The 22147-nt window shown below is 49.5% G+C and overlaps 1 protein-coding gene and 1 long non-coding RNA gene across 2 annotated transcripts in view; one reads left to right on the top strand and one right to left on the bottom strand.

The window, feature by feature from the left end:
• Positions 1 to 18626, bottom strand: part of LOC138504399 (uncharacterized) — a 38965-nt gene extending 20339 nt beyond the window's left edge. Inside the window, exons 1-2 of the long non-coding RNA XR_011279837.1 lie at positions 18491 to 18626; positions 17268 to 17338 (exon numbers count right to left, since the gene is read on the bottom strand). This is a non-coding gene — a long non-coding RNA (uncharacterized lncRNA). The remainder of the gene's footprint in view (positions 1 to 17267; positions 17339 to 18490) is intronic.
• Positions 18627 to 18672: 46 nt separating this feature from the next.
• The window catches only part of RSL24D1 (ribosomal L24 domain containing 1), a 59646-nt gene continuing 56171 nt past the window's right edge, over positions 18673 to 22147 (top strand). The window contains exon 1 of the mRNA XM_069624857.1: positions 18673 to 18890. Coding sequence (XP_069480958.1) covers positions 18810 to 18890 — 81 coding nt within the window. The 5' untranslated portion in view covers positions 18673 to 18809. The remainder of the gene's footprint in view (positions 18891 to 22147) is intronic.

The raw sequence follows: 22147 nt of genomic DNA, 5'->3' as shown, positions 1-22147 counted from the left end.
AATGAAATGCTTTTAAAAATGTCTTCCCTTTCAGGATCGTCGGTGATGTCTCCTTGGTGCAGATTTAGCTGGTAAGGTCTCTTGTCTCCCTTTGCAGGTGACCCAGGATGCTGACAGGCGTGGCTGAAGTCCAGATGCAGGAGCTGACACGGTGAGCGTCCAGCTGCGAGGAGCAGAACAACGCGAAGCGTGAGTTGCTGATCGGGTGTGGTTTAAATAGCTTTGGAAGAAGTCCCAAGTGTGTATCCTTCCTCCGATCAGGCATGTATCCTTCCCCGACCACACCCGGGTGGAAAGTAGTCCCACAGGTAAAGTAGTTCCATTCAGGCCTCAAGAGGGCCTGGATGTGGCAGCATGGTCTGCATCAGGTAAGTGCACATGAAAACACTTGAACACATGTCTAGCTTTATGAGCCTGGCGCCTAAGGCGCCAGGACAGAGGTCCAACATGAGCCTGGCGCCTAAGGCGCCAGGACTGCGTCCAAAGGGCCCCAGCTTGGGCCCGCTGGCACTCCCTTGGGGGAAATGATGCCTGCCTCTGGGGTCGCTGGGTCGGACCTGGCTCCTTGGAGGTAGGCATCATGACACCATTCCCCATTCCCATTTGAGCCCCAATAGGGCTCAATGGGAATGGGGAATGTGCAAATAACGGTACCGCAATTTACAGTACCGTTATTTGCTCCCGGGACCCGCAAAGGTACCTCGTAGTAGGGCGCAAAGGGATTACCGGCACCGATGTCCTTAATGGTGCCCGGTATCCCTTTGCGCCCTACTCGGAATGAGGCCCATGGTCTACAACACAATCATCCAGGCAGGTTGCTAAATACTTCATTAATAAAGTGTTGCATTACAGAGTTCAAAAGCATTATCATATATTAGAACAGCCCGTATTTGGTTAAGAAGGCCGCCTTCCATTCGTAACCACCCATTTGCAGCCCTGGTGTATCTGGATCAGGTTATATGCCCTATTCAAGTTTAGCTTGGTAAATGTTGTGGCAGCTCGCAGATTGATCCAAGCGGTATTATGTGAGTGGCAGAGGTTATTGTTTGTTTGTCGTTGGCATTTAGTGATTAAGATCCCATTTACATTTTAGTACAAAAAAAATGAGGAAAGCGGCTGGTCGATCGAGAGTGACAAATAAAACAGTTCTGTAAAGCGGTTGAGAGGTATTCCTTCAGTATCTTTTCTTCTTTGAGTGTTAAAGAATAAATCAGCTTGTGGGCAATCTGGGATCAAAGGGGTGATGGTAGCTACGGTATGTGGACTAATATGAAGACTGCAATGCGACCTGAGCCTGGGATTCCCAAGAATTCTTGGTCATACAACAGGGACGTCATTTCACCAAAATGCCTGGGGTAGTAGGAGGGACATCACACACCTGATGAAACCACAGGAAGTTATGTCATACGACCTTTGACCTGGATGACACAAGTTCCTCTTTAATCGTGATGATGTGACCGAAAGTGGCTTGCGTGCGTAAGTACATAAACGCACAATTTTATACCAAAATAGCATAAATACAATACAAAAAATACCAATACAGTACCCAAAAATCCAATAGCTGCAAGCCACCAACAGTGCACAGGAGCATTAATGATTTAATTAATGATTCTGATTTGTTATTTATATAGCGCTTTTGCAAAAGTGCTATGCATACCGCGTGTATCACTGTGTACCCTACCTTCCTGTTCCCATGCTGTTGCTATATATCCGTACCCCCATCACTGTAAGCCAAGCCCCCTGTCTCTGTGTGTCCATGTGTCGTTATGTTCCCTGCCATCCTGTTCACATGCCTGGTCTCGGGCGCTTTAACGATAATCATCATATCACATCACTACGCATACTCTCTACTATACACCATCATTCATCTAGAACACAGCTATAACCCTGATTAATTCAGAGTTATAGCTGTGAACTAGCTGTTCACATACAAATACTACCCCATGAACTCCTCATCTTCCAGCCTAGTCGCTCACATATGCGTCCTTCAGGCCTAACGCAGCCAGAGCCCAGTCTGGATGTCCACACGCCAGACTGCATACATTCAACTGATACCTCCAGCACCACACCTAACGCTAGGATGCAGCTACCTACCACTAGGCAATTACATCAGCTGGACAAATATCTGGTGCACCCACGCACCCTATGACACTATGTCTCTCTCTACTGACCAGAACCACGGTTCCCAAGGGCGTTCAACATACCAGCGCTTTGAGGTCATACCAATGAGATATAGAGCGCTATATAAATGCCAAGTAACATAATATAACATATTTACATACAATTAACATCCCAACCGAAGTTGGTACTCATTTATTAACCACAGAAGAATGAAAGTCTGAGTTGGTCTTGTTGGATTTGAACCTGTGACCTGCAGATCATACAGATCGCAGCAGCGAGTGCTCAATCCACTCAGCTATTTTACTGTTTGCTATTACAAATGCAATACCACAGTAAAAAAACATGGCAAATTTGGCTGCACAATGTAGGCCAGACACGTAATACACTTGTTTGCTGTAGCCTTCATGAATGTCACGCACTCCACTCGTCCCTCTGGGGGTCCCACTCCTCATCCCAGTGCCCCTAAAACCCCTCGCCCTCTTGCCCGGTTCCGGGACTCACAGGTTCTCTCTTCACCTCAGTTGCCACGGCGCTGATTGCCACAAAGCTTGGGTCGGCATGCTGTTTGCCCACAGAGACGTCTGCCCCTTTGGCGTCTTCCGTGGTGGCTGCTAGACCGGCTTCTTCCGCGTCACATGACCACCACCTTCCGCTCACGTGTTTCTGGACTACACTCACGTGATGCGGTTGTGGGTCATGTGACCGGGAGGAAATAGCAGCGCCAGTATTTAAACGGCTGTATCGCGGTGCTTCACAGCTGTTTCCTCGGATTCCTGTACGGCGCTACTTACCTTCTGTCTCAGCTTTTTGGATCTTGACCTCGGATTTGTTTCACGGACTGGCAGCGGATAACCCTTGGCTCTGGTGCTTACTTTTGGATCGTTACGACCACGGACTGCTTCACGGACTCCTACTACGTTCCGCCTTCTTGTGCAGATTCTGGCATCAGGTGGGCCCGGCAACTGCAACATTGCTGGGATTGCTACACGGTGAGAGGAACAGCCTTGCTGGGTCTCGGAACCTCCCCCATAGGTACAACCGCTACTACACAGACGCCTTTTGGTAAGACCATTCTACTTACTTGTTGATTGGTTGTTGGTTCTGTTTTGGCTTGACACTTAACCGGTGTTTCCTTTACAGTGGTTCGGGGTTCCACGAGTACCGCAGTTCCGGAAGAACATCTCCCACCTGTGGCCTCAAAGGCTGTACAGAGAGTGACTTTGATTCTCTCTGTGCGGCAGTTGTGGACAGAGGACCTTCGGCTACACGACAGTCAAGACACAACAGACTGTGAAGCCATCCTGTCGTGTAGCTATGGAAGGAGCTGCGGAGGACCCCTTGACCACTATGGTTCAGGCCATAACCATGTTACGTGCAGACATGGCCGCAGCAAATACAGCCATTCACCAACACTTGGATACCATCCAGAGTGCTCGACACCCTCTACCCCCAGATGCTGAATTTGGGGATACTCCACCAGGCCCCCCGCCCGTCCAGCCTCCCGTTCCACCCACTCCTAACACCATCCCCGTAGTACTGCCCTTTGCCTTTCCTTTGGCCGCCCCTGAGAGGTATCATGGGGATCCCGGCAAATTCAGAACCTTCCTGAATCAATGCAAGTTGCATTTTTTGTGTAGGCCCTTGGCCTTTCCGGACTCCACCACCAAGGCAGCCTTTACTCTCTCTCATTTAGCAGGCACTGCTGCTGCCTGGGCCAATCCACTCCTGGAAAACGACAACCCAGCCCTTTACGATTTTGATCTGTTGGTCACTGAGATGTCCCGAGTGTTCGATACATGCCATAAAATCCAGTCCCGAGACCTGGAACTCCTGGACCTGGGGCAGGGCAGGGGGTCCTTAATCGAATACATTACTAAGTTCAACCAGCTTGCAGCCGAGACGTCCTGGCCCGAAACCAAAAAGACCGTTGTGTATTATCGCGGCCTAAGCAACGCCATGAAGGACGCCCTTGCGGTTGTTCCCTCCTTACCGACCTCTTACCATGATCTAGTCGATTTAACCCTGCAATTGGACGCCAGACGTTCTGAACGTAGAGCTGAGGCCGGTTTCATGCACACAACTGCCCCGTCTCCTTCCACCTCGGCCCCCTCAAACACCAGTCCCGAGCCCATGCAAATCGGGGGCATCAGGAGCCCAATCACACCCATAGAAAGGGAACGTAGGAGGGTGGACAATGCTTGTTATTATTGTGGCCTAACTGGCCATTACGTGAAGGAGTGTCCCCGTCGCCCAAAGCTGAAACCATCGGGTTTTCGAAGTGCTCGACCCTAGACTTGGGGACTGGGTTGAGCGCTCCTTGTCATACCCCGAACCCTGTGTTTGCTTTCGGTCGCATCAGACCCATATATGTGCAGGCCATTCTACAACCCACGCCTGACATCACACACCCGGTTACGATTATCATAGATTCCGGGGCTACAGGCAATTATATGGACATCACGCTGGCCCAAACCCTGAACCTACCTCTTCTAGCCAAAACCCGGCCGGAACCAGTACAGGCAGTCGATGGGACTGCTCTGGTTTCCGGACCGATCAAACAACAGACCGCCACAATGCTCCTGACCATACAAGCTATACACAGGGAGACCCTGAGTTTCGATCTCATCTCAATGCCCCAGTTCGGTGTAATATTGGGAATACCCTGGCTACGGGAACACAACCCCTTAATCGACTGGAAAGAGGGTTCGGTGCATTTCGAATCCGATCTCTGTCAACACTTCTGTCTAACCACAGCCACCAATATCAAGACACCCGCTCAAGCATTGGGGGTCATGGCTCAATTATCTCTAGAGGATCCCGTTATTCCCTCCACAGAACACCACACGGTTGGATTGGTCTTCACACTCATTCCGGCCAAATACCAAGACTATCTGGAAGTGTTCAACCATGGTTCATCGGAAGTCCTACCGCCACATCGTCCGTACGACTGCCCGATAGATCTGGTTCCGGACAGCGCTATTGTCAGAGAGCACCAAAGTATTAACTGAAAAGGATACGGTACTCAAAAGGATACAGGTGGTAGGGTCTTCCGGATCCCTGTTCACGCGTTTTGATAGTTGTGAAATCAAGTTAAGACCTTCCAAATGATACAACTCTCTGACTGGTAAAACAGGCAGAGTGATGGATCACTGGAAAGGGCGTGGGTAAGGTATAGGAAGTCAGCCTAGAACAAAATAAAGTATCATGAATAACTGCCCCAACCTGGGTATGATGGAATAGAAAATGTCATGAATGCACACACTGACCTTGAGTCTAGGGCAGATGAATCCAGCAGAGTCTCTTGAGGAATCCAAGGTAGAACAAACGACAAGGAAGGGAAGATTAGTAAGGGAGACTTATCCCGAACGGAACGAGGCTCACGCTAGATACCGGGTTGATGCACCACAGGATAGCGTCCAAAGTACTGTTCACTGTCACCTTCCAATTATCCTTGAAAAGCTTCCTTCCCACGTAGAGTAAAGTATAGAAATGAATCAATCCGCCTGTTAATATCACAGGTGCAGGAGTTGGAAATAGCGCTCCTTTTAAGGTATAAACAAAGTACACACGGTTCTGTACAGCCGCGAAGAAAAGAGCGTGTGCATGTGGATTTACACGCGATTAGGATTCACGCAGTCCAGGCCAGCAGCGTTTGAAGACAATATATATGCGTGTGGAATTTACACGTGAGCAGGATTCACGCAGTCCAGGCCAGCCGTACTTGAAGATAGCGTGCGCGTGTGGATTTACACACGAGCAGGATTCACGCAGTCCAGGCCAGTAGCGCTTGAAGATAGTGTGCGCGTGTGGATTTACACGCAAGCAGGATTCACGCAGCCCAGTGCTTGAAGATAGCGTGCGCGTGTGGATTTACACGCGAACAGGATTCACGCAGCCCAGGCCAGCCGCGTTTGAAGACAACGTGCGCGTGTGGATTTACACGCGAACAGGATTCACGCAGCCCAGGCCAGCCGCGTTTGAAGACAACGTGCGCGTGTGGATTTACACGCGAACAGGATTCACGCAGCCTAGGCCAGCCGCGATTGGAGACAACGTGCGCGTGTGGATTTACACGCAACCAAACAGCTCCAGGAATCAGCGTGTGGCGGAAAACACGCTATAGAAGGCCCAAAAAGTAGCTGTAGTAACCTGCAAGGATGCAGACCGGAGGTTCAGCTACACAACGCCAAATGATTCGATCAGAAGCAGCGAGTGAAGTTTCCACGCTGCTTAAATACGTAATGCCGTAGTTCACGTGACGAAGCAGAATACACGTGAAGTTAGCGACGTGAAAAGTGCAAACGTCGTTTTCCCGGCAACGTATCGAACAACCGCCATTTGGAATAGAACGGTCTAGCTGTTCTACGAGCGTAGGAGGTAGGACCACGTCCAGCATGCATGACAGTGCCATTCCCCAAAGGGGCAACCTCTCCCCTTCTCGTGTGAAAATGCTTCAATAAAGCAGGAGCATGAATATTAGAAAGAGGTTCCCAAGACCTATCTTCGGGACCATAGCCCTTCCAGTCCACCAGATAAAACGGCCTACCAGAACGTAGTCTCATATCCAGTATGTCCTGTACCTCGTATTCATCTGAACCCCACACAGAAATAGCAACAGGCCGTACAGGCAATCTAGTAGCTTCAGAACATGGCTTAATGAGTGACACGTGGAATACGGGATGCACTCGCCATCGTTGTGGCAAAGCCAGATGGACAGCAGCCGGATTAATTACTTGGAGCACTACATACGGACCAATGTATTTAGGCAACAATTTCTTTTTGCCTGGAATTCTCAAGTTCTTAGTGGACAGCCATACTTTCATACCAGCCTTGTAGACGGGTGCGGGTATTCTATGAGCATCGGCATAGAACTTGTCGCGTCTTTTAGCCTGCTCTAATTGCTGCTTCACTTTCCTCTGTAATTTCTTCAGATCACGAAAGGTACGGCCTGCGGCAGGAGTATCCAAAGACAAGCTGGAATCCAAAGGTATTGATCGGGGGTGCTGTCCATAAAGCGCATAGAACGGTGAAGTGCCTATGGCACTATGATAGGAGTTGTTAAAGGCGAATTCAGCTGCCGGCAGGACCGTGAGCCAATCCGATTGGTACTGCAGACACAGACACCGCAGATATTGTTCCATAGTGCAGTTGACTCTTTCGGTCTGTCCATCAGTTTGAGGGTGATAAGCACTGGACATTCTATCATCAATCAGTAATGCAGAGGTTAGTGCTCTCCAAAAGCGTGACGCAAACTGTGAGCCCCTGTCCGTAATGATTACTGACGGTAGACCAAAGAAACGAAATACATGTTGGATGAATAGGTCAGCCAGAACAGCAGCGGTTGGTAAACCAATACATGGAATATAAAGAGCCAATTTAGTGAAATAATCCACTACAACCCATATGGTATCGTACTCCTGGTTTGGTGGGAGTTCTACCACAAAGTCCATAGATATCATGTCCCATGGTTTGTTAGGGACAGGTAGGGACTGGAGTAAGCCCACTGGTTTACCAGGAGTGTTTTTACATTGGATGCATACAGAACAAGTTGATACATGATCTATGACATCTTTTGACATGGACGGCCACCAGCACCATCTTTTGAGTAGTTCTAGTGTTTTCTTCCGTCCAGGATGGGCTGCGATCAAGGAATCATGATTCCACTTGAGGGCTTTATTCCGCGTTGAAGACGTCGGTAGGTAGAGCACTCCTTGTGTGAATGGTAAACTGTTATGTACGTCCAGATTCATATCCTGGATAACTTGTGGATGATTTTTTACCCACTCTTGTACTTCGGTTTTTAAGGATGGTTGAACAGAACAACTACATATTACATGATCTGCCAACAACTGATTCTGTACTTGTGCTTCTTCCTTCGCCTCTTCACTCATACGGGACAACGCGTCCGACTTAACGTGTTCTCGGGCAGGACGATATGTGACCTGGAAATCGTATTGGGCAAAAAAGACATGCCATCTGGCCTGTCGGGCCGTAAGGCATTTCATGGATTTGAATGCTTGAAGATTTCTATGGTCAGAGTACACTAACACCTGATGTTTGGCCCCAAGAAGATGATGACGCCATTCTCAGAAGGCATCCTTGATAGCCAGCAGTTCCCGCTCAGTGACGGTGTAGTTTCGTTCATATGGGGTAAGTTTGCGAGAGAAGAAAGCCACTGGGTGCTCCTCCTTGGTTTCTGTGCAAACTTGTGAGGAGTACCGCTCCAGTAGCGACACTGGATGCATCCGCTTCAACGATAAACTGGCGATCTGGATCTGGATGTTGAAGCACGGGTGCAGTGGTAAATGCTTCTTTCAACTTTTCGAATGATGCTTGGGCATTTGGGTTCCAACAGAAAGGAACTTTAGAACTAGTTAAGGCCGTTAAAGGAGCTACTGTTTTGGAGAAGGAATGAATAAATCTGCGATAAAAATTCGCAAAGCCTAAGAAAGACTGTAATGACTTGACATTGTGCGGAATCGGCCAATTCAATATGGCCTTCACCTTGGAACGGCTCATTCGAGCACCTAGATTGGTAATGTCATAGCCCAGGAATTCCACTTCCTGTGAATGAAAGACGCATTTCTAGGCTTTCACATAAAGAAGGTTCTCCCTGAGTCTTTGTAGGACTGTAGAAACGTGTTTGACGTGTTCCGAAAAAGATGAATAGATCAGAATGTCATCCAGATAAATCACCACAAACTGGTCCATTATGTCCCTGAATATATCATTCATGAAGAATTGAAAAGTGGCGGGAGCGTTGCACAGACCAAAAGGCATCACCAAATACTCGTAAAGACCATACCGTGTCTTGAAAGCGGTCTTCAATTCGTCGCCTTCACGAATGCGAACTAAATTGTATGCTCCTCGCAAGTCCAATTTGGTGAAGTAACTGGAAGTACCTAATTGATCCAATAGAACATTTATCAGTGGTAAAGGATATTGGTTTTTTATGGTGATGTCGTTAAGTGCCCTGTAATCAATACAAGGCCTTAGATCTCCCTCTTTCTTCGGAACAAAGAATAGAGGAGACGCAGCAGGTGATTGTGATGGCCGTATGAAACCCATCGCTAAAGCTTTGTCAATGTATTCTTTCAACACAACGTCTTCTTTTGTGGTCAGTGAATATAAACGACCTGTAGGGATTTTGGCACCAGGAATCAATTCAATAGGACAGTCGTACTGTCGATGGGGAGGCAATTGTTCTGCCTGGCCCTTGTCAAAGACATCAGCATACTCAGCGTATTCGCATGGTATGGTAGTGTCGCTTTGATGTACCACGCTGATAGTTGAAGCTCCCACCATAGAGGCCAATATGTGTTGCTTGTTTGACACCTCCTGACTGGTAAAGCAATGTTCATTGCAATGAATCGAAGGATACTGGAGCAATCCCGAAACCCAGTCAACAGCGGGATTATGAAGGGTTAACCATGCAAGCCCAAGTATGATCTCGTACTGCGGAGCAGCTATGACATCGAAGATGATTTCTTCCGAATGATTATTCGATAATGTCATCTGAACAGATACCGTCTCCTGGGTTACCATACCAGAAGTCAAAACAGATCCGTCCACGGTATTAACCGTTTCAGGTTTGTTTTTGTTTACAAGGGGTATGGAACAGTTCTTGGCATATGTGATGTCTATGTAATTGTTGGTGGCTCCAGAATCAACCATGGCCTTGGAAACCAATTCTCGTTCACCACAACGTAACGTCACCTCAACAATTACGGGTGCGTGTTTAGGAATGGTACTGGAGTCCGATGAAACACTCGACATAGGGACTCCTGCTATTGTCGAGTTTTGGCGTTTCCCGAACGCTTGATGGGTTTTTTAGGACATGTCGCCAATAAATGCTCGGATGAACCGCAATACATACATAAATGGTTCTTTCTTCGGTTCTCTCGTTCTGCATTGGACAACCGGCCTCTCACGACGCCAATCTGCATGGGTTCGGGGTCGTTCGAGAGGACTGCCGGTGTCTCTGAACGCCCCGAGGCTTGCATGAAAGGCTTTTTCTCTCCTTTCCGAGCATTCCTTCGGGCATCGATTTGTAAAACCAAATCGAGCAACTCTGTGAATCCCGTAGGAACCACCGGAACTGTAGATAAGGCATCTTTCAGTTCTTCTGAAAGACCCTTGTAGAAAACAGCTGTTTTCTTGCCGTCAGGCCATTGAGTTTCGGCTGTTAGTTGATTGAACCGGGCAATGTAAGGCAAAAGAGGCTGATTGCCTTGTTGTAGATTAAGTAACTCCAGATCCATGGCTTGAGTAGCATAACGCATGTCAAAGACTTTACTCATAGCAGCCAAGAGATCGTCACAGTCGTACAACAAAGGGCTATTTGTTTCCAACAAAGGGTTAGCCCAAGCAGCAGCTGTGCCCCCTAAATGGGAAAGCACAAATGCTGCTTTTGTGGTTAGGTCAGGAAAAGATGTAGGACGGCAAAGAAAATGTAGTCGGCACTGATTAACGAAGGTTCTATAGGTTTTGGGATCACCAGTGAACCGTTCCGGAGGGGCCAAGGGAAACTGAGTGGGCATAACCACATTAATAGTTTCCTGTGGGGGTGTCATAGTCCCAGATCCAGATGCAGTGGCCATTGGAACCTGTGCTCCCTGAGGACTACCGTGCATGGCGTCTTGCATAACGTCCATACGATGCCGTAACATGTCCTGTGCCGTAACCATTTCATTTCTCAAATCGCTGATCAACTGAGTCAAAACAGCTAAAGGATCCGTACCCTCCATGGCTTCTGATTCTGTCAGAGAGCACCAAAGTATTAACTGAAAAGGATACGGTACTCAAAAGGATACAGGTGGTAGGGTCTTCCGGATCCCTGTTCACGCGTTTTGATAGTTGTGAAGTCAAGTTAAGACCTTCCAAATGATACAACTCTCTGACTGGTAAAACAGGCAGAGTGATGGATCATTGGAAAGGGCGTGGGTAAGGTATAGGAAGTCAGCCTAGAACAAAATAAAGTATCATGAATAACTGCCCCAACCTGGGTATGATGGAATAGAAAATGTCATGAATGCACACACTGACCTTGAGTCTAGGGCAGATGAATCCAGCAGAGTCTCTTGAGGAATCCAAGGTAGAACAAACGACAAGGAAGGGAAGATTAGTAAGGGAGACTTATCCCGAACGGAACGAGGCTCACGCTAGATACCGGGTTGATGCACCACAGGATAGCGTCCAAAGTACTGTTCACTGTCACCTTCCAATTATCCTTGAAAAGCTTCCTTCCCACGTAGAGTAAAGTATAGAAATGAATCAATCCCCCTGTTAATATCACAGGTGCAGGAGTTGGAAATAGCGCTCCTTTTAAGGTATAAACAAAGTACACGCGGTTCTGTACAGCCGCGAAGAAAAGAGCGTGTGCGTGTGGATTTACACGCGATTAGGATTCACGGAGTCCAGGCCAGCAGCGTTTGAAGACAATATATATGCGTGTGGAATTTACACACGAGCAGGATTCACGCAGTCCAGGCCAGCCGTACTTGAAGATAGCGTGCGCGTGTGGATTTACACGCGAGCAGGATTCACGCAGCCCAGACCAGCAGCGCTTGAAGATAGCGTGCGCGTGTGGATTTACACGCGAACAGGATTCACGCAGCCCAGGCCAGCCGCGTTTGAAGACAACGTGCGCGTGTGGATTTACACGCGAACAGGATTCACGCAGCCCAGGCCAGCCGCGTTTGAAGACAACGTGCGCGTGTGGATTTACACGCGAACAGGATTCACGCAGCCCAGGCCAGCCGCGATTGAAGACAACGTGCGCGTGTGGATTTACACGCAACCAAACAGCTCCAGGAATCAGCGTGCGGCGGAAAACACGCTATAGAAGGCCCAAAAAGTAGCTGTAGTAACCTGCAAGGATGCAGACCGGAGGTTCAGCTACACAACGCCAAATGATTCGATCAGAAGCAGCGAGTGAAGTTTCCACGCTGCTTAAATACGTAATGCCGTAGTTCACGTGACGAAGCAGAATACACGTGAAGTTAGCGACGTGAAAAGTGCAAACGTCGTTTTCCCGGCAACGTATCGAACAACCGCCATTTGGAATAGAACGGTCTAGCTGTTCTACGAGCGTAGGAGATAGGACCACGTCCAGCATGCATGACAGCTACCCCCACAGGTCGTATCTACTCCCCGGCTCCTACTGAGGATCTAGCCCTCAAGGAGTACATCCAAAAGTCACTCCGTCTGGGCCAGATACGTCCTTCTACATCCCCGGCGGCGAGCCCCATTTTCTTCGTTCCCAAGAAGGAGGGTGACTTACGGCCTTGTGTGGACTACTGCCGACTCAATGCCATCACCAAGAAAGATCGCTACCACATTCCACTAATCACGCCCCTGTTGGACCGTCTCACACACGCCACTGTTTTCACCAAATTAGACCTCTGCGGTGCCTACAATCTGGTTCGTGTGCGTCCCGGGGACGAATGGAAGACCGCCTTTTGTACTCGCTATGGCCTGTATGAGTATACGGTCATGCCATTCCGTTTGTGCAACGCTCCGGCCACGTTCCAGGGGTTCATGAACGACATCTTCTCTGACGTCCTGGACGTGTTTGTTGTGGTCTATTTGGATGACATCCTGATATTTTCCCAAACCATGAGGGACCACGTGCAGCACGTCAGGGAAGTGTTGTCTCGCCTACGGACGCACTCCTTGTTTGCCAAACCCGAGAAGTGCCAGTTCCATGCCGACTCCGTAGAGTTTCTTGGTTTTCACATCTCGTCTGGAGGGCTAGCCATGAACAACTCCAAGGTTCGCGCGGTGCTGGACTGGCCGGTCCCCGATTCCCTGAAGGCGCTCCAGTCTTTCCTTGGCTTCGCTAACTTTTACAGGCGGTTTATCTCTGGGTTTTCTTCTTTGGTGGCTCCTCTCACTTCCCTGACTAGCCCTCGCACACCCTTTCTATGGACGGACACACACCAACAGGCCTTCGAGGCTTTAAAGACGGCGTTCACTACTGCCCCCATCCTGCAACACCCAGACCCAGAACTGCCATTCATAGTGGAGCTGATGCCGCTTCCTTTGCCCTAGGCGCTGTATTGTCACAGACTTGCCCTACCTCTGGTCGTCTTCACCCTGTGGCCTTCCACTCCCGTAAATTCACAGATGCCGAATCCCACTATACCATGACCGAAAAGGAACTACTGGCGGTCATGGACGCATTCCGCGTTTGGAAGCATCACCTCTTGGGTGCTAAGCACCGTGTCACGGTTTATTCCGATCACCAGAACTTACAAGACCTGGCATCCCTGAAGTGTATCAACAGCAGACAGGTCAGGTGGCATCTCTTCTTTGCGGCCTTCGACTTTGTGATCAAACATCGCCCGGGTACTTCCCATTGCAAAGCCGATGCCTTATCGCGTTCCCGTGGGAGGGTGGCCTTGCCGACGTTTCCAGACACTCTTCTAGACGTCGGCAAGGTCGTTTCTTTGTGTACTCCGACCCTGCCCTTACTTGATGCGATACGGGACTGGGTTACCTCACACCCGGGCCAGTTGTCCGATTGGGATTTGGTGGTTCACGATGGTCTCCCCTTTGTTTCTGATAGTTTATTCATGCCCACGGTAGACACCTGCAACATGGCCTTGGAATGGTCTCACGACGCCTCGGTTCATGGTCATCCCGGTCAGAAACGCACCTTGGCGCTGCTGCGAAGGTGGTGCTGGTGGCCATCTATGAGAAAGGATGTTGAATCTTACGTCAACACATGTGCTGTTTGCGCACAGTGTAAGCACCGAAGGGGTCGCCCTGTGGGTCTCTTGCTTCCTTTACCTGTCCCTCCCAAACCGTGGCACACCTTGACCATGGACTTAGTCACTGACCTACCCCGGATCCAGGGCTTCGATACCTTGTGGGTGGTCATCGATTCCTTTTCTGAGATGGCTCACTTTATCCCTTGTAAGGGCATCCCCTCGGCGCCTACACTGGCCCGGTTGCTCTTCGAGAATGTCTTGTCTTTTTGGCCTTCCCTCGGTTCTCGTCTCGGACAGGGGTTCTCAGTTTACCTCGCGTTTCTGGCGGGCCCTGACCAAGTTGCTCGGTATGGACGTCCGCTTCTCCTCAGCATATCACCCTGAAACGGACGGCCAGACCGAACCACTGAACCAGACGCTGGAGCAGTACCTGCGTTGTCTGACCCTACAGCTGCAGTCTTCTTGGTTGAACGTGTTGCATCGTGCAGAATTCGCGTACAACAACGCTGTCCATTCTTCCACTGGTTTCTCCCCGTTCTACGTGCTTTATGGTCAGCACCCGCGTGTTCTGCCCTTCACGGATCTGCCTCCTTCAGCCAATCTGGCTGCCCTTGCATGTGTTAGGGACCTGGCCTCCATCCACGCTCATCTTGTCGAGGCCCAGGCGTCCATGAAGGCGCAGGCGGACAGGAAATGGGTGATGGCTCCGGGTATACTGTGGGATCCCGCGTTTGGTTGACCACCCGACATCTGCGCTTGGTGGGTTGTCGCAAGCTTCTACCTCGTTTTGTGGGTCCCTATACGGTCACTCGTGTTATCAACCCTGTGTCTTATCGACTTGCTCTCCCGAGTTCCTGGCGGCTTCACCCCGTTTTCCACGTTTCTCTGCTCAAGCCATGTCCCGCTCCCACACGGCTTCGCTCTCCTGTGGCCCTGGCGTCTCTGTCCACTCCGGATGTTTTTGAGGTCTCTGCCATTCTGGGTCTCCGTGTCTCTAGGGGGTGTCTCCAGTACCTTGTGAATTGGTCGGGGTATGGCCCCGAGGAGCGGTCCTGGGTCCCAGCTTCTGATGTCCAGGCTCCCCGCCTGGTGGCGCCGTTCCATAGGGACCATCCTTCGTGCCCACGGGGTCGTGGGCCTTTGGGGGGGGCTCTGTCACGCACTCCACTCGTCCCTCTGGGGGACCCACTCCTCATCCCTGTGCCCCTAACACCCCTCACCCTCTTGCCCGGTTCCGTGACTCACAGGTTCTCTCTTCACCTCAGTTGCCACGGCGCCGATTGCCACAAAGCTTGGGTCGGCATGCTGTTTGCCCGCGGAGACGTCTGCCCCTTTGGCGTCTTCCGTGGCGGCTGCTAGACCGGCTTCTTCCGCGTCACATGACTGCCACCTTCCGCTCACGTGTTTCTGGACTACACGCATGTGATGCGGTCACGGGTCATGTGACCGGGAGGAAATAGCAGCGCCAGTATTTAAACGGCTGTATCGTGGTGCTTCGGTGCTTCACAGCCATTTCCTCGGATTCCTGTACGGCGCTACTTACCTTCTGTCTCACCTTTTTGGATCTTGACCTCGGATTTGTTTCACGGACTGGCAGCGGATAACCCTTGGCTCTGGTGCTTACTTTTGGATCATCGTTACGACCACGGACTGCTTCACGGACTCCTACTACTTTCCGCCTTCTTGTGCGGATTCTGGCATCAGGTGGGCCCGGCACTTGCAACATTGCTAGGATTGCTACACAGTGAGAGGAACAGCCTTGCTGGGTCTTGGAACCTCCCCCATAGGTACAACCGCTACTCCACAGACGCCTTTTGGTAAGACCGTTCCACTTACTTGTTGATTGGTTGTTGGTTCTGTTTTGGCTTGACACTAAACAGGTGTTTCCTTTACAGTGGTTCGGGGTTCCACGAGTACCGCAGTTCCGGAAGAACATCTCCCACCTGTGGCCTCAAAGGCTGTACAGAGAGTGACTTTGATTCTCTCTGTGCGGCACTTGTGGACAGAGGACTCTTCGGCTACACGACAGTCAAGACACAACAATGATGCACTGTAGAAAATGCTATGCCATACAAAAAATATCTAAACTGGCTGCATCAAAATGCCAATCTGACCACATAACACTTTGCATGCTTACTTCATCACACATGCCCAGAAAAATGTGCCATGCCACAGTAAGAAAAGGCTAGGCTAGCTGCACTGAAATACCAGTCTAGACAGGTAATAACACTTTCATGCTTAAGTTATTATTCATTCCCCGTAAAAACGTCATGCCACAGTAAGAAATGACTAGACTGGCTGTACCAAAATTTCAGTCTATCCACTAATAACCCACATCATGCCTGCTTTATCATAGATGCCCAATACGTTTTTAATGCACCCCACAGCTTTAAGTGGGCTGGGGCTAGATGGGGCAGAGCTACGGCAGTTAACAAAAAGGAATCCTGTGCCGGGACCCTGCTGGGGCCACCCCTCTCCTGTAGCCTCTGATAAGCCGAACCCCAGCAGGCAGCGCATTTAGCCAAAGAGCTGCGAATGGTTAAAGGGCTGCTTGCAGGTGTTGTGCTTCTGATTAGGAAAAAGGAGAGATACTGTTCCTTTTTCCTAATTTGCAGTGTGAACACCTGCAGGCAGCCCTTTAATCACTCACAGCTCTTTGGCTAATTGGTCTGCTTTAGTGAAAGGAGCTAATCCCTGCAGGCAGCCCATTCACTCAAGGAGTTGCATAGTTAAAGATCTGCCTGCAGGAGTCATTGACCCCTGCAGGCAGGCCCATTAACCACATGGCTCCTTGAATGAAAGGGCAACTAAAGGAGAGCTGTGGTGCACTGGTATTATACCTTTGGTGCTCCCCGACCTTCCTTTTATTCCTTAATCACGGGCTTGGACTGCCCCAGGCAGCCTGTCAATGGGGCTCAGATCCCGTGATTTGGAACAAAAAGGAGGAGCTGGTTGCACCAAATGTATAATACCTGTGCGCCACAGCTCTCTTGCTTGGCCCCCAAAGTCCATAGGTGAGGGGGTGCTCTAGTTAAGGGGCAGGGCCTAAGTATGGGTGGGTGGGATCGCTACCCCTATCAAGGCCATGCCTCCTAGATAGAGCCCCACCCTCGATTCGGAGACCGACTTAAAGCACTGGTGCATCTGCATCCTACCCCACCCTTCCCATACATCCACTTTCCCTGCCACTCTCCTCCACCAACCCCAAATATCATCTCCTGGTCCAGCATTCCCTCTACGTCCCTCTTCCCAGTACTTGTGTATGAGGCAAGGGGCTTTATAGGCAAGTACTGTGATGAGGAAGTGTGGGACTATGAGGAATTAAGATTGCCGGTAAGTAATCCAGACATTGAACACAAGCACACAATCTTTGACACACATATAGATATATATACACACACACACACGCTTACTTCAACATAAAACACATACCTTCTCCCCCAAGGAACTCCTCATCAGACAAGCCTCTGACTCCCATGTTCCATGTCATATGCCTTCATGTCCTAGGGCGTTGGGGGGCGTTGCATTTCAAAGAGAAATATATATATTTTTTTAAACAGTATTTTTATTTGCATTTCTTAAACAAGTATAACATTTCCCGCCCACCTCCTCCCCCTCCCGCCCTCGCCCCTTGAGAAACCAAATCTTTCCTTTGCTTCTTTCAGGTACTGTATCTATGCTCCTATGTGCTTCGACCTTTCCGAGTTTAGCAATACATATCTAGTACACGAATGTTCTGAGGGCACCATTGTTGAACAAAGTCACTTTTTAGGAACAGTAACATTTCCTCCTATTCCTGCTGAAACCTGTCTGCATCCCCCTGGGTCCTATAGGTGATCAATTCCATAGTCACTATGTCCCAAAGTGTGTGAAACCAGTTACTTAACGCCGATGGAGAGGTTTGTTTCCAGTCTTTGGCTATCACCATCCACGCGGCTATTAGGGCCGTTGTCAGTTCTCTCTTCAGAGACTTCGTTATTGTGTGCAGTTCTGGTCTCAACAGCCCACACATGATCTCCGGTAATGTAAGGGGCAGAACATTTGGGACAATGTTTCGTAAGCATTCGAAGATCTCAGATGACGGGTACCAATGGGGGGAGGGGGTTGGGGCAATGAGGTGTCTGGCACGCATTGCAGTGTTAAGAGCACAGAGGTGTGGTGAGGAGGTAAAGAAGGGAGATTGAGGTGGAGGAAGAGAGGGGAGCACAGGGAGTAGAGAGAAGAGTAGCAGGCTGGAGAGTAACAATCAGAGGAGGGAAAGAACAGAAGTGGAACCTGTAGGTGTGGGACAGCAAGGCAGTGGAAAGAAAGGATAACAGCGGAGTATAAAGAGGTAAGTGTAGAGGTGAGGGAAGGGAAGGAGCGAGCAGAAGAAATGGAGAGGAGGATGCGTAAGAGAGAAGGGTGTGGCCAAGGAAGCTGTTGCAAGCCGGAAAGGAGAGTGAGGGGGAAAGAGGTAACAGAGAAAGCTGGAGAGAGGAGCTAGAAAGACAGGGAGAACAAGTGGGTGGAATAAAGAAAAGACGAGGGAAGTGGAGAGTAGATGGGAAAGAGGGACAGTGATAGAAAAATCCGAATTTCCATGTCTAAATCTAGGGGTTGGGATGTATGCGCGCTCAGTTCGGGAACAGAAAGATGATGCCATATGACAATACCCTGGGTTGTCGATAAATTGAGTCGTGCCACAAGCAGATCAAAACTAGACCCACAAAGAGCTGCTCCTGTGTGACTCTTCTCGCAGCAGCCAAAAGGTACCAGTAGACGGCGCTGTGAAGTGCCAATCAGCCTTCCTTTGTAACGGCAGTCTCTCTCTCTCTCTCTCTCTTTAGCACAGAGATATTGTTGACTTCCGGTGTCTCGTTGGCGGAACACTTCCTGTTTTCATGGCCCTACACCGGTCTCCCTGCCCACGTCACTTCCTCTCCCCAGTGGCTCGTCGTACGGTAACACCGGGCTTCGGCCCTCCTCCGAGGGATGCGTATCGAGAAGTGTTACTTCTGCTCCGGGCCTCTGTACCCGGGGCACGGAATGATCTTTGTGCGGAACGACTGCAAGGTGAGCGAAGGGTGGAAGAAGTACGGGCACGAGAAGTCGCAAAGACGGGGGCGGGGCTGCGCCATGCGGTAATCGTATGGCAGCAGCACCGGTTTGAGGGTTAGCGCTGCCAGTGACGTTTGAGGAAGGATGTGTTTGCTGCACGTCAGATTATACGTAGGGGTCTGTGGAGCCGAGGTGTAGGCAGCACACCTAGAGGGGAGGGTAACCAAGAGGAGGATTTAGCCCACCTACGTCCCGAGCGCATGCAGAATTGGAGGGGCTTTTTATTTTTTATTTTGTGGATCAGGGTAATGGGAGATATGAAGATAGGTTGGGCTTCAGCAGTGGGGGTGTCCACAGGTGGTCTGGGGTGATCACCGTAACGAGGCAAGAGGAAGCATTTCTGTCTTGTACACATAAAAGGGAACAGTGCAAGCATGTTTAGGAAGGACGTATAGGTTGGGGATATCTTTGAAAGGATCACGCACTCTAAGCGGAGGAATCGTGGATGTTGTGTGGGCCATAAAAGGGGCGCCTGGAAGAGCGAAGAGGCACTAATGGGGGCAGAGGACCATTAATGATGATGTGATTTGCCAGAAGTTATACTGGTAGGTAAGCAGGGGGTTGTTTGTCCAAAATGGATGGTGCTGGTTTTTAATTATTTACAGTTTTAAAATGCGCACACAGCCCGCGGGCATTAAGGTGCTGTTACATGAATGGTGTGTTTTCTAGTTGTGTAATTTTTTTTTGTTTTAGTTGCATATTTATAACGTGCTTGATTTTAGGTGCCGCCCCATTGCATATTAGTGAATGTACTATAATATTATAATAATTTGGCATTTATATAGCGCTACGAACCCTTGGGTATCTGAGCGCTGCTTATTATTACCCACGGTGTGGTGCTCATTTATCGACCTCGGAAGGATGAAACGCTGAGTTTGGCGCTGCTGGGATTCGAACCTGCGTTCGCAGGCTCTGCACTGATGTCAAAGCGAGCGCTTTACTCGCTGTGCCACTTGACCGGCTTATACTGATTGTAGGTGCCGCCCCATTGCATTTTAGTGAATGTACTATACTGATTGTAGGTGCTGCCCCATTGCATTTTAGTGAATGTAGTATACTGATTGTAGGTGGTGCCCTTTAGACCTGCACCCACCCAGATCAAACTAGTTACCGGCAAGCCCAGCCATACAATACTCGATCCACACCACTGTCGCTGATCCCGGAACCAAATCGCACCATGTACCTTGGTAAGAACCAAATAGCTACCATACCTCCTCATACCTTTACTACACTTTGCAATGTCTACTGCCCATGTCCAACCTCAGAAACACCAGACTACGAGCCAGTACCCCGCCTCTACGAGCCTATCTACCATAACAAGAGACCCACCTCGCAACACACTAAAACCCGCCCGAACCAAACACCCTGCTACAACTCCACCCAACCCAAACTCATCCCTATAACAATCCAGGACACTCAACTCTACCACTATATCCGGAGCCTTGATCAACGCGAGATCACTAGTGGCCCACGCCACAGAAATTGCAGACACCTTATCCTCAAACAATCTCGACCTCCTAGCAATCACCGAATCATGGCTGCACGAAGCAGCAGGCCCAGCACTCTCAATAGCCATTCCAGAAAATTACCAAATAATCCGAATGGACAGACCCAACCATAGAAGAGGTGGCCTAGCCATCATAGCTAAAACAAACCTCGAACTAAGACCACTGCCTCAAGCACCTCTCAAATCATGCAAGCTCCTAGTAGCCAAACTGCCTATCTCCAACTGTCGCACCTTAACCATTTACCTAATATATAGGCCACCTGGCCCCATTGGCTCATTCGAAGCAGACCTATCCAGCCTCCTGGCTAAAAATATAAGACACCTCCCAATACTACTGCTAGGAGACCTGAATCTCGGGTTAAATGACCCCGATGACCAACCAGCACAAGCCATAGCCAACATGCTAGATGAACATGGCCTAATCCAAAGAGTGCTCACCCCCACCCACAATAAAGGCAGGACCCTGGACTGGATCGCCTCCCTGAACTGCGATACCGTCATCACCAAAACCGCTCCCCAACACTGGACAGACCATCACCTCATTGACTTCACTCTATCTCTCAATAAAGAAGTCAACAAAGAAAAAATCATGGCACCGCCACTTCCCACTAGAGCAAAAAAAAATATAACCCCAGACAACCTCCTACCACTACTACTGCCAACCCTCAATGAACTTCCCGACAACCTAAATCCAGAGTGTCTTGTAGAAAATTACAACAATGCCATAAAGAAAGGTCTAGACTTCATTGCCCCTCTTAAACTGCAAAAGAGTAAACAACAAGCCCACCTAAACACCTGGTTCACCCCACATCTGAAAGAACTTAGATTGCACAAAAGGAAACTTGAAACCCAATGGCGCAATTCCCCCACTGAAGAGAACAAATCGCAACTTAAACTTTTTGCAAACAACTTCAATGAAAGAATCGAAAAATCCAGCTCCAACACCAGAGAACTATTTGCCATACTAAAGGAACTAGAATTCCCCCATACCCCCACCAGACAATATAATCAAGGACAAAGCATGGTGCACCAGCGTCCAAAACGCCCTAACTAATAAAATTAAAACTCTCCAAACTAAAATTGCACAAAAAAGACTTCCTCACCACCAATGAGGCATCTCCCAGTAACCACGCCAAAACAACCAACCCTCGAGGAGAATCTCTTCAGGTTCACCAAAACATCTATCCCAGAAACAGAAAGAATTATAGCCTCACTTAAACCATCTAACTGCAAAGGCGACAACTGCCCTCCCCAGATAATCAAGGATGCTGCCAGGGACCTAGCCCCCTTTATAACCAAGCTGATCAACGCATCCTTCTCTTCCAACACCATTCCAAGCAACCTCAAAGAATCTTAGGTCTTGCCTCTCCTCAAGAAGCAAACCCAGACCCTGCTATTCCCACCAATTACAGGCCCATCACCACAGTGCCGTTCCTGTTAAAGATAATAGACAGAGTAGCCTACCTACAAATTCAGCAATATCTCGAAACTCACAAACTATTAGGCACCCGCCAATTGGGCTTCAGACCGCAGCACGGTACTGAGACTGCCCTAATTGATTTTAAAACCCAGATCAATGAGATCAACGACAAAGGGAACACCGCCATGCTACTCCTCCTCGACCTGTCGGCAGCATTTGACTTGGTGGATCACGCAGTCCTATGCGAACACCTGGCCTTAGCTGCCCACTTCTCGAAAGAGGCCA

This window comes from Ambystoma mexicanum, chromosome 11, assembly GCF_040938575.1.
Source record: "Ambystoma mexicanum isolate Mex_15411 chromosome 11, UKY_AmexF1_1, whole genome shotgun sequence".
NCBI classification, from domain to species: domain Eukaryota; kingdom Metazoa; phylum Chordata; class Amphibia; order Caudata; family Ambystomatidae; genus Ambystoma; species Ambystoma mexicanum.
The sequence above is the reverse complement of the archived record's forward strand: the minus strand, read 5'-3'. Positions and strand labels throughout refer to the sequence as shown.